Source organism: Dasypus novemcinctus, chromosome 21 (assembly GCF_030445035.2).
Source record: "Dasypus novemcinctus isolate mDasNov1 chromosome 21, mDasNov1.1.hap2, whole genome shotgun sequence".
Classification (NCBI taxonomy): domain Eukaryota; kingdom Metazoa; phylum Chordata; class Mammalia; order Cingulata; family Dasypodidae; genus Dasypus; species Dasypus novemcinctus.
The window spans coordinates 77,088,629-77,104,590 of record NC_080693.1 but is presented as its reverse complement, the minus strand read 5'-3'; the positions used below and the strand labels follow the sequence as shown (position 1 = coordinate 77,104,590).

Below are 15,962 nucleotides of genomic sequence, written 5' to 3'. Positions count from 1 at the left end.
CTCTGGTGTTTGTCAGCAATCCTTGGAGTTCCCTGGCTTATAGATGCACCACTCTGCCTCCTCCATCTCCAAGGACCCCATCCCCTGTGTCTGTCTGTATTGAATTCTCCCCTTCCTATAAGGACACCTGTCATATTGGGTTGGGACCCCTCCAATCCAGTTTGACCTCCTCTTAACAAATCACATCTTCCAAGATCCTATTTACAAGTAGGGCCACAGTCACGGGACTGGGGTTTAGGATTTGAACTTGTCTTTTTTTGGGGGAGTTTGGGGTGGGATACAATTCAATGTACCACAGGAACTGTGGCTTCAAGGTAGCAGCAGGTACGACACTAGGGGCTTTTAGGGAGTCATGAGCCCACAGGGACTCAGCATGAAAGCTGTGTGAAAAGAAAGCATGCGTGGACAGCAGGGAGATGTGTGGAGTCCAAAGGAAATGAGGGCCCGTGGTAGGTTGAGTCATGTGCCCCAACAAACACATCTTCTTTACCTCAATCAGTGTCCCTGTGAGTGTGTCAACAGGACCGTTTGAAGGTATTATTTTTAGCTAAGATGTGGCCAATTCAAGCTGGGTGGGCCTTAAACCAGATTATTGGAGGCCTTACAAAGAGAAGAAACCAGAAGCCAGGGCCAGGGAAGGCCACAGGGAGAAGCCAAAAGTCAGCAGGAACAAGAGAAAGGAGAGGACATCTCCACAAGGTGACAGGAAAGCCAAGCAACTGCAAGCATTGCCCGCAGCCGGCACCAGAACGTGACATGCAGTCTTGGGGGAGAAAGCAAGCCTTGCTGATGTCTAGATTTGGGACTTCTCCAAGCCTCAAAGCCATGAGCCAGTAAACCCCTGTTGTTTAAGTCAACCCACTGTGCGGCATTGTCATAGCAGCCTGGCAAACTAGTTCAGAGCCCCACAGGAGTCAGCTCAGGTCTGGCCACCTCGGTGGAGCTGTGCTCCACTCAGAAGCCCTGCTCTTGCTGAGATCACCTGATAGCCAGGGCCCCCCATACCAAAGGAGAATAGCCCAGCTGAAAGAGGAAGGGTGTCCCACAGCAGCTCAGAGTGACCACTGTCCATCCTAAAAGGGCGTACAGCTGACGCAAGGTAACTACACTTTTCAGCCTACTCCATATAGGTGTTTCCCATCCACCTACTTTCACACCCCTGAGACTCAAGCAAAATGGAAATCCCTTAGATGATGGTGTTTAGGAGACTGGGGAGATCATGGCAAAGAAGACCTGCAACTCCACCCCAAGCCCTTATGAACTCATTAGCCATCAAGTAAAAGAGAGAAAAGACTAGCTTTCAATTACTCTCCTACCACCTACATAAGCTCGAGGTATGTTCTAGAATAGTTCAAAGATTTGTTTTATTATAAGTATCCTTTGTTGGGAGGAAGAGAGGGAAACTAACATTTATGGAATGGCTACCATGTTCTAGGGCAGTGGTTCTCAACTAGGGGTGATTTTGCCCCCCAAGAGACATTTGAGAATGTCTGGGACATTTTTGATTGTTATAACCAGGGTGGAGAGTTGCTTTTGGCATCTAGTGGGTAGAGATCAGGGACACTGCTAAACATCCTTCAATACCCAAGAGAATCCCTACAACAAAATGTTAATAGTGAGAAACCCTGCTCTGGGTGTGTCATGTACATTTCACTTAATGCAGCCATCCCATAAGCGAAGCATTGTTATCCTTCTATAATTTTTTTTTGCAAAAAACATAAATATACTGAGATTTGGACCCCAGTCTGTATTACTCTAAAGTTCATGCCCTTTTTGTTATTCTTTTACCCAACAGAGAATCAGGAGGGATGGGGAGATGGAGAGAGGCAGACACACCCATCTAGCATCCCGGGAAAAGATTGGAGTGGGCTGGTTCAGCTTTAGTGCTTATTTTCAAGTTTGTACTAGAGACTTTGTCTCCCCCTGTGCTTCAATTGAGCCTATAAATCCAGGGTTGGCAGTTTATTTTCCCTCTTTTTGCACCTGAGTTAATGGCAGAAGCTGAAAAGAGCCAATAGATTACTAATAACATTTCAGTCCCTTTGGTTTCTTGTCTTAATTACCTTCCTGATTTGCACTTTTGGTGGAACACCTGGGGTGTGTGCTCCAGGTGGTGTTTTTCCTCTGTTCCTCCCCACCCAGCTGGGTTCTTTCTACCATCTGTTGATCTTTAGCATCTGCCTTAATTATCTTATTTATGTTCTTGCCTTGTGTGGAATTTGCCTTGGTTTCTCATTAGTTTAGCTCTCAGGCACTACTCTTGCCTTAAGACTTGGTAATGATCACATTCTCTTCTCCCTCTTCTTGTTTCTGAATCCAGTGGGAAACCACATTGGTGACCTCATAAGGCAGCGTATGCTTTGGGAAGGAGGCCTGTGGTCCCCTCCCCTAGGGCCACCACAGGAGGTGAGGCAGCAGAGAGGGAGGAAGTGCTCATTTGCAAACCATCACAGAATGTTCCTTGGTGCACTGGTATCCTGCTGGTGTGGCCAAGACATGGGGCAGGGGAGGGGGTGACGCACTCATCCTCCTCCATTCCTCTTCAGGGCTCAGAGGTCCAGGTGCCAGCACTTGCCACCCATAGCTGCCTCACACCTCAGGAAAAGCCACAGGTCAGGTCTGCATACTGGGAGACATGGGGCCCTCAGAAGGAGGAGAGGAGAACTTGAGGTCCAAGCACTGGCTCTGCCCCTCGCCAGCTGTGTGACTTTGGGCAGACCCATTTTCCCACCATTAACTGGGTGCTCCCCTCTCCAACCTCCTAGAGCTGTTGTGAACATATATGTCATGCTAAATAACCAGAAGGGGCTAATTAATGTAGGCCCTGTTGCTCTCAGCTACACTGTCATTCCCAGTAAATGACTAAAAAGAAGAGCTGAGCAGCTGTTCTTTTTTTTTAAAAGATTTATTTTTATTTATTTCTCTTCCCTCCTGTTGTCTGCTCTCTGTCCATTCACTGTGTGTTCTTCTGTGACTGCTTCTATCCTCAGCAGCAGCACTGGAAATCTGTGTTTCTTTTTGTTGTATCATCTTGCTGTGTCAGCTTTCCATGTGTGCAGCGCCATTCCTGGGCAGGCTGTACTTTCTTTCCCACTGGGCAGCTCTCCTTATGAGGTGCACTCCTTGCGCATGGGGCTCCGCTACACGGAGAACACCCCTGTGTGGCATGGTACTCCTTGCGCGCATCAGCACTGCCCATGGGCCAGCTCCACACGGGTCAAGGAGGCCCGGGGTTTGAACCGCAGAACTCCCATGTGGTAGGCGGATGCCCTATCCATTGGGCCAAGACCGCTTCCCTGACCAACTGTTCTTGATGGTTTAGAAAAGTGATTTTTTTCCCCAAAAAGATCTGTCCCTCTGGTGTCCACCCTCAGGCCCTCCCAGTTTTTGTCCCTCTCCCCATTGGGCCAAGGTTCCTGGTGAAGAGCTTTGCTGTGGTACCTGCTGTTGCTGATGGGAATGGGTTGCAGGGAGGAGACTGGCCAGATGGTGGCATCTCAGATGCCTTTTAACTATATTTTGGAGACAGTGGGCAGCTTCCAGACCCAGAGGCTGCCTCCTCCTGATGGAATGCCATCTCTGAAACCCCTACACATATCCATTGCAGCCCGATCTGAAATCCCCCTTTAACCAGTATTGGGCACCTCACCCTGGAGACTTGTTCTTGCTCGCCCCTTTCTGAAGCTTGTCAGATGCATCAGGCAAACATTAAAATGTTGAACATTATCCAAACCTGCCCAGCCCACAGTGGCAGCTTCCCTGATATCACCCTGGGCTGAAGTTTCTGAAAGAGAAGGAAAAGAACAAGCAGCAACGAGAAGAGGCTGAACCTCAAAGTTGGACTCCTGAGTTCTCAGCCTAGCTCCTTATCACCCTACCTCTCCTATCTGTAAAGTAGAGATGGCAGTTTCCACCTGTGGTTCATGTCTAAGGCTTCTAGCCCAGAGTCTGGCTTAGAAAGGGTCGTTGGCTGCCATTACTCAGGGGAAAGAATCACAGAGAGACCAGAATCTTGAATATGAGCCCTTATTTCGAACCTAGAGTCATCTTGGAAGACAGTCCTAATAAATGGAGACTCAGTGGATGTAAAAGCCTTTATGAAGAATGGACATTAGGTAACTAAATGTTTTTAAATTACAAAAAAGAACACTGGTTGTGAAAAGTCTGGTTGGTCTTGCAGTGTTGTTTCAGAAGGAGGCAGTTCAAAGAGACAGTCAGTCCCTAAAGAAAACAAGGCTCTCTCACTCAGTAGACTTGGACCTCTTCCCTCTTCATTACAGACATTCCACCTTGGTCCACAAAGCCCTTGGTCTCGATCCTCACCAATATTGGTGACCCTCCTTCCTATTTGGATTGAGCCTACTCCTTGAACTCTCCCATAGATATCAGAGTGTCAAAATACTGTTTTCCCACCCCTTTGGTCCCACGCCACAGAGATGTTTCCATTTTCCTTCATAGTCCTTACATCTCCACCAGAAATTTGCCAACCAGCATGGTCTTTCCACATTTGACCACAGCCAAGTATGGTTGACCTTTCATGAGCTCATGAGTCCTACTGGAAAGGACCTGGAGAATCATTTTGTCCATCTTCCAACCTTCAGGCTGGACTTCAGCCATACCATGGGATGGTTCCAGATGTTATTCAAGGAAAAGTCCTCAAAATGTGCATTCTTGTGGTGATGATTCTACCACTCCCTCTTATATGCCTTCCCAGATTTATTCTGGTGGCATACGGAGACCCCCCGATCTCAGGAAGGCTGGACCCTCCCTCAGCCCCAGCAAATATCAAAACTAGCCTGAACCTGTCACGGGGTCTCAGTAGTCTGGGCCTGGGGCTGGCATGGGTCCAGGGGCGGACTTGTATTCCTATCTGGTCAAGAGGGTATGAGGGGAAGTCTGCCAGGAAGGGTTTCCCTTCCAAAATAATAAGATAAAGATCCAGGAAAAGAAAGGTCTTTGCATTTCTCCTTCTTCCCCTCTCAGGCATAGGCCTGGAGGTGGAGCAGTCACTTTACAGCTATGAGGACCAAATTGGTGAGGATGATGGAGCAAAAAGACAGAAGGAGCTTGGATCTGAGATGACATCATTGGGCCACTTCTTGTTGATGGGGTAATAAAGCCCTACGTGTTTAGGTCAGAGGTCATCAAGCTCCTTCTTTAAAGGGCCAGATGGTAAATATTTTTGACTATGCAGGCAGACACAGTCTCTGTGACAACTTGGCTGCTGCAGTGTGAAAGCAGTCACAGACAGTACTTCATTGAATGAGTGTGGTTTTGATCCAATAAAACTTTATCAGGGGACACTAATTTAAATTTCATGTAATTGCCATGTCATGAAATATGATCCTTTTTTGTTTTGTTGTTTATTTTTCCTAACCATTTGAAAAGGTAAAAATCATTCTTAGCTTGCAGACCATACATAAACATGCAGTAGGCCAGATTCGACCCACAGGCCGTAGTCTGCTAGCCTGTGTTTGAAGCTTCTGTTATGTGGATTTTCTGTTACTGGCATCCTAACGCAGTCCTACCTGATATTGTGATGGCAATGTACCTTACTGGAAAATTACTTCCAAGCCTTCATGCTTTTTTTAAAATGTGTGTTTCAGAGGGTCTTGCTGTTGGAGTTGGATTCGGAGCTGTAGAAAAGACTGCATCTGCCACCTTTGAGAGTGCCAGGTAAGCCAGCTGTTTGTGCCACTGGGTGTGATCATGTGCCAAGGGAAATGCTGGAAATGCTTGGTACCTGGCTGGTTCTGATGTCCCAGGCCTGGGTGAGCTGTCTGCACATAATGATTTGGCATCCCCAACTCCACTGGGACAAGAGAGGTGGAGGTGGGGAAGAGGTAAGGTGAAACTCACACCTGAGAGAGGTTAATTCCATCAAAGAAGCAGGTTTATTTACATCAAGTTGTTCAGATGAGCTGTCTAAATGGGGAACCATTTTGAAAACATGTGTATACCTGCCTGCTGCTCTCTAAGCCCTTTAAATATGTAAAGACAAAAGATAAGAAAGTATAACAAAGGCAGTGTTTGATGCCCTTAATGCCTTCTCCTTTGGGAAGCCTCCCTTTTGCTTTTTATAACCCTGGACTCTCCTGGCTCCCCTCCCCACTCTCTACCCCCTTTATAACCTCTTCTTCTCAGGCTCCTTTGTGGGCTTCCTCTCCTATAGCCCTTTATTAAATGTTAACATTCCCCAGCATCCTGTCTCTAGAATCTCCTTTCCTGTCACTTAATATACTTTCCTTAACCAATCTTGTCCATGTCTGTGACTTTGTTTATCATGTATTTGCTGGTGACACGCAGGTCTGTCTCCAGCCTAGATTTTTCTCCTGAGCTTCCTTCCTCTGTGTCCTGCTGCCTTCCAGTCATCTCCATTGAGACATTTCCCAGGATCCTCATACTCAACATTTCCAAAGTTGAGCCTCTTTTCTGAATCTGTCGTTGTGCTCCTCTTCTACTGGGTCCTGTCACACAGGGCCTGTCACCACCTAGTACCCAGATGACCAAGCCAGATTTTTCTGTTGTCCTTGACTCCTCATTTCTCCTCACCTTCCACAGACCCTGAATCCCTGGGCCCTGCCCATTCTTCCTCTGCTCCTCTAGCACCTGAACTGCACTGGATCTAGATCAGGTCACAGGATTGGGATCACACAGATCTTATCTTTTAGATGTCATGGAGTTGGGCTCTATGTGATCCACCCATACACGTGAAGCCAAGAGTTCTACAGCCCCCAGACTGAAGGAGGACAGGTCTGGGGCCGCTGATCCAAGGGCTGCAAATTCCAGGGCCTTCAGGGGGAAAGAGGTATAAAAATGAGTGGAACTGATCAGCTGAAAGGACTTGGGAATGGTGAGGATGGAGGTAAACATCAAATAGACTAAATATGTCCTATCTAAAGGCATTTAAATGTACAACTACTTAAAAACATAAATCAAGTCAAACTGAAGGACCAGGGGCCTCTTGTTAATAGCTCCTGATTCTAGCTCATTTACCTGCTCCAGTCTGGTACAATAATAAAATATTCTTTCTTTATTTTTTTTAAAGATTTATTTTATTTCTCTCCTCCCCCCCACCCAGTTGTCTGTTCTCTATGTCCGTTTGCTGTGTATTCATCTTTGTCTGCTTCTGTTGTTGTCAGCGGCATGGGAATCTGTGTTTCTTTTCGTTGCGTCATCTTGCTATGTCAGCTCTCTGTGTGTGCGGCACCATTCCTGGGCAGGCTGAACTTTCTTTCATGCTGGGCGGCTCTCCTTACGGGGCGCACCCCTTGCACGTGGGGCTTCCCTATGCGGGGGCACCCCTGCATGTCACGGCACTTCTTGAGTGCATCAGTACTGCACATGGGCCAGCTCCACATGGGTCAAGGAGGCCTGGGGTTTGAACCACAGACCTCCCATGTGGTAGACGGACGCCCTATCCATTGGGCCAAGTCTGCTTCCCTCTTTATTACTTTAAGGAAATGGCATCACCTCCTTTGATTATCAGTCCTATATCTACTAACCAGAGCTGTCAGGAACTAATTTCTGACATAACCCCTTTCCCACTTGTCTTCTTTCCCAGGGCTACCATAACAAAGGGCCATAGACTAGGTGGCTTGAAACAACAGAATTTTATTGTTTCACAGATCTGGAGGCCAGAATTCTGAAATCAGAATGTCGGCAGGGCTGTGCTTGATCTAAAACCTGTAGGGGAGTATCCTTACGTGCCTCTTCTGGCTTCTGGGGTTTACCCATCATTCTTGGCTTTCCTTGGCCTGCAGCTGCACCAATCCAATCTCTGCCTTTGTTTTCTCCCCTCTATCTCTTTCTATCTGTGTCCAGTTTCTTCTTCTAATTAGGATACCAGTCATATTTGATTAGGGCTCACCTCCTCCAGTTTGGCCTTATTTTAACTAATGATATCGTCAAAGATCCTTTTTCCAAATAGGGTCACAATCACAGGATGGGGGTTAGGTCTTGAACATGTCTTTTTGGGGGACACAGTTCAGTCCATCTCACCACCCTTCCCTGGTTACCAGGCTTGCATGGGCCTCTTCATGCCCCATGAGCACTGTTTTCACAACACCTCCTTGAGTCTATTTCCCTAGCTGAGGTGGGGTCCCTGGGTGCCGAGTGTCATCATTGCTGAACACTGAATGCTAAGGTCTATGTCAAGGGGTGTGTCTGCTCCATGAAGCCCAGAACGTGTGTGGCCTGGCCTGGTCTGGGTTGAAATTCTCCCAGTTTTCAACTTCTTACTCCTGCTTGTGAGACTCACTTCCTTGCTGCATCCCCGGCATCATCTGGAAAAATGATGCCCATAGAGACAATCAAATGAGACAGTAGATGGGGACGGGCCTTTAGAATGTAAGAAATGTCACCCGGAAAAGGTTCAGTGTGACTCATAGTGCCCTCCAGACTCCTCTCCCAGCACTGGTTGGGGATGGGGGACTCTGGCTCTTTGCCTTTGGCATAGCCATTTTGACCTTGGCTCCATTGGACTGTGAGAAACTCCAGAGTCAAGCAGTATCCAGGGGGCCAAAGAGGCTGGAGGGGCTGATCTTGTTAGTATTCAGAGGCCAGGGTCCCCAGGGCACTGACACTACACAAGCTCCAAAAGGTCTGTGCACAGCAGTGACAGTTGGGCCCCAGGCATTGTACTCGCAGGCCAGGCCTTCATCTGGTGGCACCATGATGTCAACTCCAATGACCCTCTATTCTGTCATCTGTAATTTCTACGAATCTTTATAAGTATTTCTGAAGAAAGAGGTACAAAAATATCTCTTCTTTAGCTTTCTCTGCCTTTGGCTCATGCTACGGATCTGGGTTTCACGGGAGGGCAGAGAGGGTAGTAGAAATCAAGAATTTCCCATCAAGTAGCCAAAAGGGAAAGGCAATTGATGAACTGTCGACTGGGCAGGCAGAGCTGTGAATCCCACAGGCTGTAGCGAGCTCAACCCAGTAACTGACAACATTGGGGCCAGTAGCCCACCTGTTCGTGCAGTGAGGTAGGGGCACTTCTTCCAGGTGTCTCATCACACGGTGCTTTTGAACAGGTGTGTGCACCCACATGTAGGGTCTAAGCAGACAGGCTCTCCAGAGACAGGAAGCGGGTGGCAGTGGCATCTGTGCACCAAGGCACTGTCCTCCTTTAGATTACGATCTTCAGTTCCAGGATGAAACTTCGACTTGATAAATTGTGTTAAATCCACCCACACTTGTTCTCAGTTCATTCTTCCAGGAGAGAAAAAAGAAGGCAGCCAAACTGTAAGAAGATTAAAATGGAATTGGAAATTGAGCGGGCCGTTCTGTTATCTGAGCTGCTGGTGAAATCATGTTGTCCCTGAGATTTAATAAGGCAGCATGATGCAGGAACCACCATGACTTAGAGCCAGGCAGAGGGACGGTACATCTGCTCCCTGTTAGTTCTTACTCTCCCAGCCTCATTCAGCACTTGGTGGTGGTGTCTCTGCAGAGACTGCAAATGATTAGCTCTCTTGGTCTTCATTCATTCATTCATTCATTCAGTGACCCTTTTTTGAGTACTGCTATGTGCCTCACACTGGGCTACTCACAGCAGAAAACACAAGAATTTACATGATACCACTTTTGCCAGAAGCTTAAAGTTTGTCACTGGCACTTCCAGTAATGTGGTAAACCCAGCTGGCATGGATATTCCATCACAAACAAAGAAACAAAATTAGTTTTTGGTCCATAGTCAAGGACTAAGAAGGAGAAAGAAATGCCAGGTGCCAGGAATAAAGGGAGAAAAGTCAGAGTGCTTAGTGGTTTCAGATCCTTATGTAGGTCCAAGGGATGGAAGGATGGACTTTTAATGCTTATGAGGTGGCCAGAGACATGCCTTGGCCCTTGATGCCAAGGAACTAAGCCTGAGCCCTGGCGTAATGACAAGGGCATGTAGGAGCTGCTATCAATAAAACTTCTGCCTACTGGCCCAGGAACTTGGCATGGAAACTCTTCTTCTCTTCTGGATCTTGGAGAGGGGTGTGGTATATGCCAGAGTGAATTCTATGCAAGATATTCAACTCTAGACCTGCATCATGCAAATCTGTAACTTTATCTTGTATCAGAAGTCATAAGAAGTTAACATAACAACTGGCCTGGAACAATAGAGATTTACCTAGCGGGAGCAAGTGTAGAGTGCCTCTCTAGGAACATTTCTACAAACCAAGCACACCAGGTGCCCATGGTGGGGTGGGAATGGGGGGCTGTTACTAAATCAAAAACTAAAGACAAACCTAATAGAAGACAAGGAAATAATACCTTCAAAGCACCAAGGAAAATCAACCATCAATTTGATGGTCTCAAGCAGAGACGGGCAAACTTCTCCTTAAAGTTCCAGATTGCTTGCAGACCACTTGATTTCCATCTCAACTACTCAGCTCTGCCATGGTAGTGCAAAAGTAGCCTGAGATAATGTATAAACAATTGGGGGTGACTGGCATCCAATATAAGTTTTTTTTGCAAAAACAGGCAGTTGGCCATTGGGCTGCAGTTTGCTGACTCCTGATCTCCAAGGATGGGTTCCAGGTTAAATCTCCAAGCAAGAACCAATACATTTGCCACATTTATGACTCATAAACCCTTGCTACAGTACTACATAGAAGGCACATCAGGGAAAAAGAGGAAAGAAGACACTGGAGGATATCCTAATAAATTGAGAAGGACATTATTTCTATGAGTGAAAAGAGAGGGAAGGAGAAAGGGAGAGAAGAATGAATGAATGACTATAAGAATATAATGATGTGGCAGAGGGGTACAAGAACAAGGTGGAACAATTCCGCCATCTGTTAAACTCATCTGTTGAAAGAGTTTTCGTTCTGTAACTTTAATTCTATGTGATTGACAAGTAGTACGTCTAAAACATAACATGGAAAGGTTGAAAATAAAAGAATGAAAAAAGATACAAGCCAAATGGTAACCAACAGGCAACTACAATTTTAGCATCAGACAAAATAGGCTTTAATTAAGAAAGCCTTATAAGGAATACAGGTCAGTACTTAATGAAATGAGAAACAAGTCACCAGGATGATACAATGACCTGGCATTTGTGTAACCTAAACTTCAAAATGTGTAAAGGAAAAATTGTCAGAATTGCAAGAAGAAATAGACAAAACCACAATCATGGTGGTAGCACCTCTCTGGCACTAACAGAAGAAACAGATAAAAAGTTAACAAAATGAGTGTAACGAACACATGTAGAACCCCAGCCTAGCAATTAGACAACTGCATTCTTTGTTTTAAAAGTGTTATTTTTTATTTATTTCCTTCTCCTTCCCTCCTCCCCCCGCCATTGTCTGCTCTCTGTGTCCATTCGCTGTGCATTCTTCTGCATCCGCTTGCGTTATCCAGATTCCACCGGGAATCTGTGTCTCTTTTTGTTGAGTCATCTTACTCCATCGGCTCTCTGTGTGTGCAGAACCACTCCTGGGTGGGCTGCGCTTTTTTAATGCAGGGCGGCTCTCCTTGCAAGGTGCACTCCTCGTGCATGGGGCTCCCCTCTGCAGGGACACCCCTGCGTGGTACAGCACTCCTTGTGTGCAACAGCACTGCACATGGGCCAGCTCCACACAGGTCAGGAAGCCCTGGGGATCGAACCCTCGACCCTCCATGTGGTAGACGGATACTCTATCAGTTTAGCCACATCTGCTTCCTGATAACTTCATTCTTTTTAAGCATATGTGTGCATGTTTCCCAAAATTGGAGTACTGTGCCACAAAGTCAGAAGAAATACTCCCCAATCAATACTATTCAGACCACAATCTCTGACCTCAAAGTGATATACTTAAATATCAGTAGCATAGAGGCTAGTCAAAAGAGTATATTAGTCAGTAGTTAAACCATGGGCAGCCTAAGACCAGGGCAGGAGAAGCTTCAAGGGAGTGATAGAATCAAATTAAGAAACCAGGGGAAGATGGTCAAGCCTTTAACTTAGCTCAGGGGCCCGTCAGAGTGTGGGTGGTATTTCATCAGGACCCTGGGAGTGGTCAACTTGGACAGGTGGGATGCTAAGGGCAGGTGACTCTGTGAACCCAAGTGCTGAGGCAGAAAGCCCCAAAATGTTTTCAGGGCAAGTGGACAGACTGGTATGACTGAAGTGGAGTTCACAGGGGATTTATGGAAGGATTTCGTTGATGAGAGGTTGTGAAGAATCTCAGGCTAAACAACAAGTACTTTATCCAGCAGGAGGTTAGCAACCTTGGTGGGTTCTACCCCAGGAAAATGCTATATCCCATAAGGTGATTCACACATTAATCTGACTGAGATGGAATAATTTGGGGTAGGGGGAGACAGACCACTGTAAAGAATTGAGCAGTTTTCAGGTATCTATTGACTATCCACAGCTACAGGTTTAGCAGCTACGAAGAGGGAAACAAGGGATATTTTGATGATGGTGAGAATGGAGAGGGGCTGATGAGAAGAGGCTGTAAATGTAGAACCAACAGGTAGCATTCACCATCTGATTTTACTGTTGTTGTGTGAACAGAGAAGGAATCCAAAATGTCTTCTCAGTTTCACATTCAGGTGTCAAGAAGGCAGGTGTCTCGTAATACTGTGGAAGGGGCAGGGGGAGCAGAAAGGATGGACTTGTGTGGATTTGGGAAAGAATTCCCCCAGCAAATGGCTGGGCCTTCACAGGACCAAGTGGCTTGATCCAGAACAGCTCAGCTATGGGTTCATGTAGTTGGAGGGGCTGGCCAAGTACGGCCCCCAGGCCAGTTTGGCGCAGCACCTGCTCCCGTAAATGAAGGTTTGCAGGAAGACGGCCACGCCCACTCATTTACGTATTGGTTCTGGCTGCTTGCCTTCCACAGAGCCAGAATGGAGTAACTGCCACCATGACCCAAGGCCCTGCAAAGTGAATGCAGCTCTTAGTTTTAGCCCAGATTCATCACTCAACAGTGATGTGGTGCCAGCATTTTTTTTTACCTACCTCTTACTTGTGCCCTGTTTAGAATGCATCTTAAAGCAGGAGCTTCTCTTCTCTCTCCTGTCACATCATAGCCACCCACAAGAGAAGAAAAAACAAAACAAAGCAAATATTTTAAGAAGCACCCTTCAATTCCCACCTTTTAAATTTCTAACTAGAAAAGATAGGTAGGCCCTTAACATATAATTTGTGTCTGTCTGCTGCCATCTGGTGTGTAGATGCTGTTTTCTCCTCACCCTTGGGGAGCCCTTCCCCACTCCCTCTCCCATTACCTTCACTACCCGACCTTGATAAATCAGCTTGCCTGAGCCTAATCATTCAGAAGTAGGTGAAAGTCCCCTAAATTAGGAAGCATCTCAGCCAGCAAAGGGCAGCCTGTAGTTCAAGGGAAACAAACCTTTTTTCTTTCTGATTTGGTTCCCTAGTGATTTCTTTCTGCTTCACAAAGAAATTCCTCAGCCCCTATGTCCTTTGGGAGTTTGAGACTTAAATGCTTTCCTTTCTCAAGTATGATTACCTGCAAAGAACATGTTCTCCTGGGAGGAAACATGCCCTCAACTCGCACTTGACTCAGAGGCAGGTGTAATTCAAACCAGCAGGGAGAGCTCAGTTATTTATGCTTCTTTGAACATTTTGCTTTGTATATCACTTCCTATTTTAAGCTTTGACTAAGCATATGTTGAAAGGATTTGTAGTCTGTGAACACACCTTGACCAACAGGAATAGCAAAGCAGGCACTTGGAACATGTCATATAGAGCAGAGGAGGCTGGTGCAGACTTCACAGTTTGCCATGGATAATCCACAGAGCAAATTCCCAAGACACAACTGAATGTGTTTCCTACAGCATAGCCCAACCTGCTAATGCTAAGCAATTAACCCTTAGTTAAGGATGCCTGGTGATTAACCCATACAGGAGCACCAAAATCAAATTTAAAATATAGATTTACCTCCAAAATGTGTACTCTAAAAGAGTAAAATGTAAGTCAAACTTAACATTTTGCCTGGCTTAAAAACCAATTTTTGATGTAATGACAGTCATTTAAACCAGCAGCCATTCGTTAACTAAGCAATCCTTGGTGTAGAAACAAAAATGCCAACAGACATATTTTCCTTTTCATTAACTATCATAAACCAGTTGATGAGTACGTCTAAATGTGCAAGAAATATTTTATGTGTGTGTATTTGTCTGTCCAATTGGTTCCCGTACACTTGTTCTAGTATGTTCTTGAAAACATTCTTGCAAGTTACGTGTAGAGAAGCTAAGGAGGAGACTTCACTGTATGGCAAGGAAGGGGCCTTAGACAACTAGAACATGAACCTTTTAATTCTAGTTCACACGGCACCTTTTAATGAACAAGCTCCTCTTTGTTAAAAGCACCAAGCATCCATACAGCTGTTCTTTCTATGTCCATAGGCCACCCCCCGGGGGAAGACCAAGTCTCCCAGACTTCCAGAATATTCTGGGGAGTCCTTCCCTTCCCCAAGGCTTCTCATTTGGACTTCTTCCCTGCCCACTGAATTGGGTCTCACCATTCCAGTGAGAAGCCAAAGCCCAGCCTTTGGTATTTAACCTGGAGGATGGTATTTAACTGAGGAGTAGAGCCCCAATGCCAGGACTGGAAGGTCCATGTGCCGTGGCTGAACCACTCTCACCTCTTTTACAACAGTATAACCCACTATCTCCTCCCATCACTTCGGTGGAATTAAAAGTTCTTGTGCTGTTATTGACCTGCAACAACTGGTTACACTGTCCATTTCATGTTATGCACACAAGCCCTTCTCCTGAACCTACCAAACTGCCTTGCCTGGAATTCTAAAGCAATCTACTTGCTGCTCCCGGCACACACCAACTGCCTTACGCTGATTTATTAAGAGGTGGTTGGATTTGAGAGGGAAGTGTTGGCAGGCCGGCTGTGGTTGGCACACAGTGCCACCATGTGGTAGTTCAACCTCATAGCTGGCTAGGTGCTGTGTGTGTGATAGAGGAAAAATCAGACAGCGAAAGGCTGCTGCGATTAATACAGAAGACTTAACTGCAAAATTTGAGGACCGTGTGTGTACAATATAAAGTTTATAAGTGCTATGTATATTTGAAAATATTAACATCTTTATACTCTAGATGTTTTGGCTGCTATTTCAACTCTCAATTCAGCACTGGAAAGTTTCCTTCATCTTATTTTCTCCTTTTACAGAGGGTAGCAATATTGCTTTTATGTGACCTCATGTGGGAGAAGGAATGTAGAATGGGCCTACTAAGGAACAAGAAGCTATGCTCAGCCTTTGACTGTCTTCTCCAGTAGAGGCATGACTAATGCTAAATTTAGAAGAGCCAAAAACAATTATAATTTTCTTTTTGTTTTATTAGAAGGGACATGTTTACTTTTATAATGACTTGTTAAAAATAATGTTGTTTATTATATCACTGCTGTTAAGTGCACAGTGTAGGTCTCAGTGTCTCCTGGATACATGAGTGAAGCAAGACTAGGCTTAAAACAGTTCCTTCTGGACAATCTCATGGGCAAGTGTTCAAGGCATCACTTGGGCTGTCCATCTGCTCAGTCTAGAGGTTTATGCAGCAAAGGAGTCATCTTTTTTAACTTATTTTGAAATAATTTCAAATTTACAGTACAGTTGCTAAAATAATGCACACCCCATACAGAGAACTCCAACATATTCCCACCCTCCCTAAAGATTGCATGTCATTTTTTCTGTCTGTCTGTCTATCTATCTCTCTATCTCTCTATCTTAGGAACATTTGAAAGCAAGTTACACACATCATACTCCTTGGACACACAATATTTCCATGTACAATATTTCCGTGACTGGCTTCAGTCAGTTTTCTAGTGTCCTTTCCTTTCAACACGCAGAACTCTTTGGCAACTCTTGTTGACATGGTCTAGTGGTGATGAATTCCCTCAGCTTTTGTTTATCTGGGAGTATCTTAATTCCTCTCTCATTTTTGGAAGTCAGTTTTGCCAGACACAGAATTCTCAGTTGGCAGTTTTTGGCTTTCAGCACTTTAACTAT

General features: G+C 45.6%; 1 protein-coding gene across 3 annotated transcripts in view; it reads left to right on the top strand.

Annotated features, from left to right (window-relative positions):
• The window catches only part of SLC39A11 (solute carrier family 39 member 11), a 470,492-nt gene that overhangs the window by 383,338 nt on the left and 71,192 nt on the right, over positions 1-15,962 (top strand). For all 3 annotated transcript variants that reach the window (XM_058284643.2, XM_004447471.4, XM_004447472.4), the window contains one exon: positions 5,607-5,676. In XM_058284643.2, the coding sequence (XP_058140626.1) occupies positions 5,607-5,676 (70 nt within the window). The remainder of the gene's footprint in view (positions 1-5,606; positions 5,677-15,962) is intronic.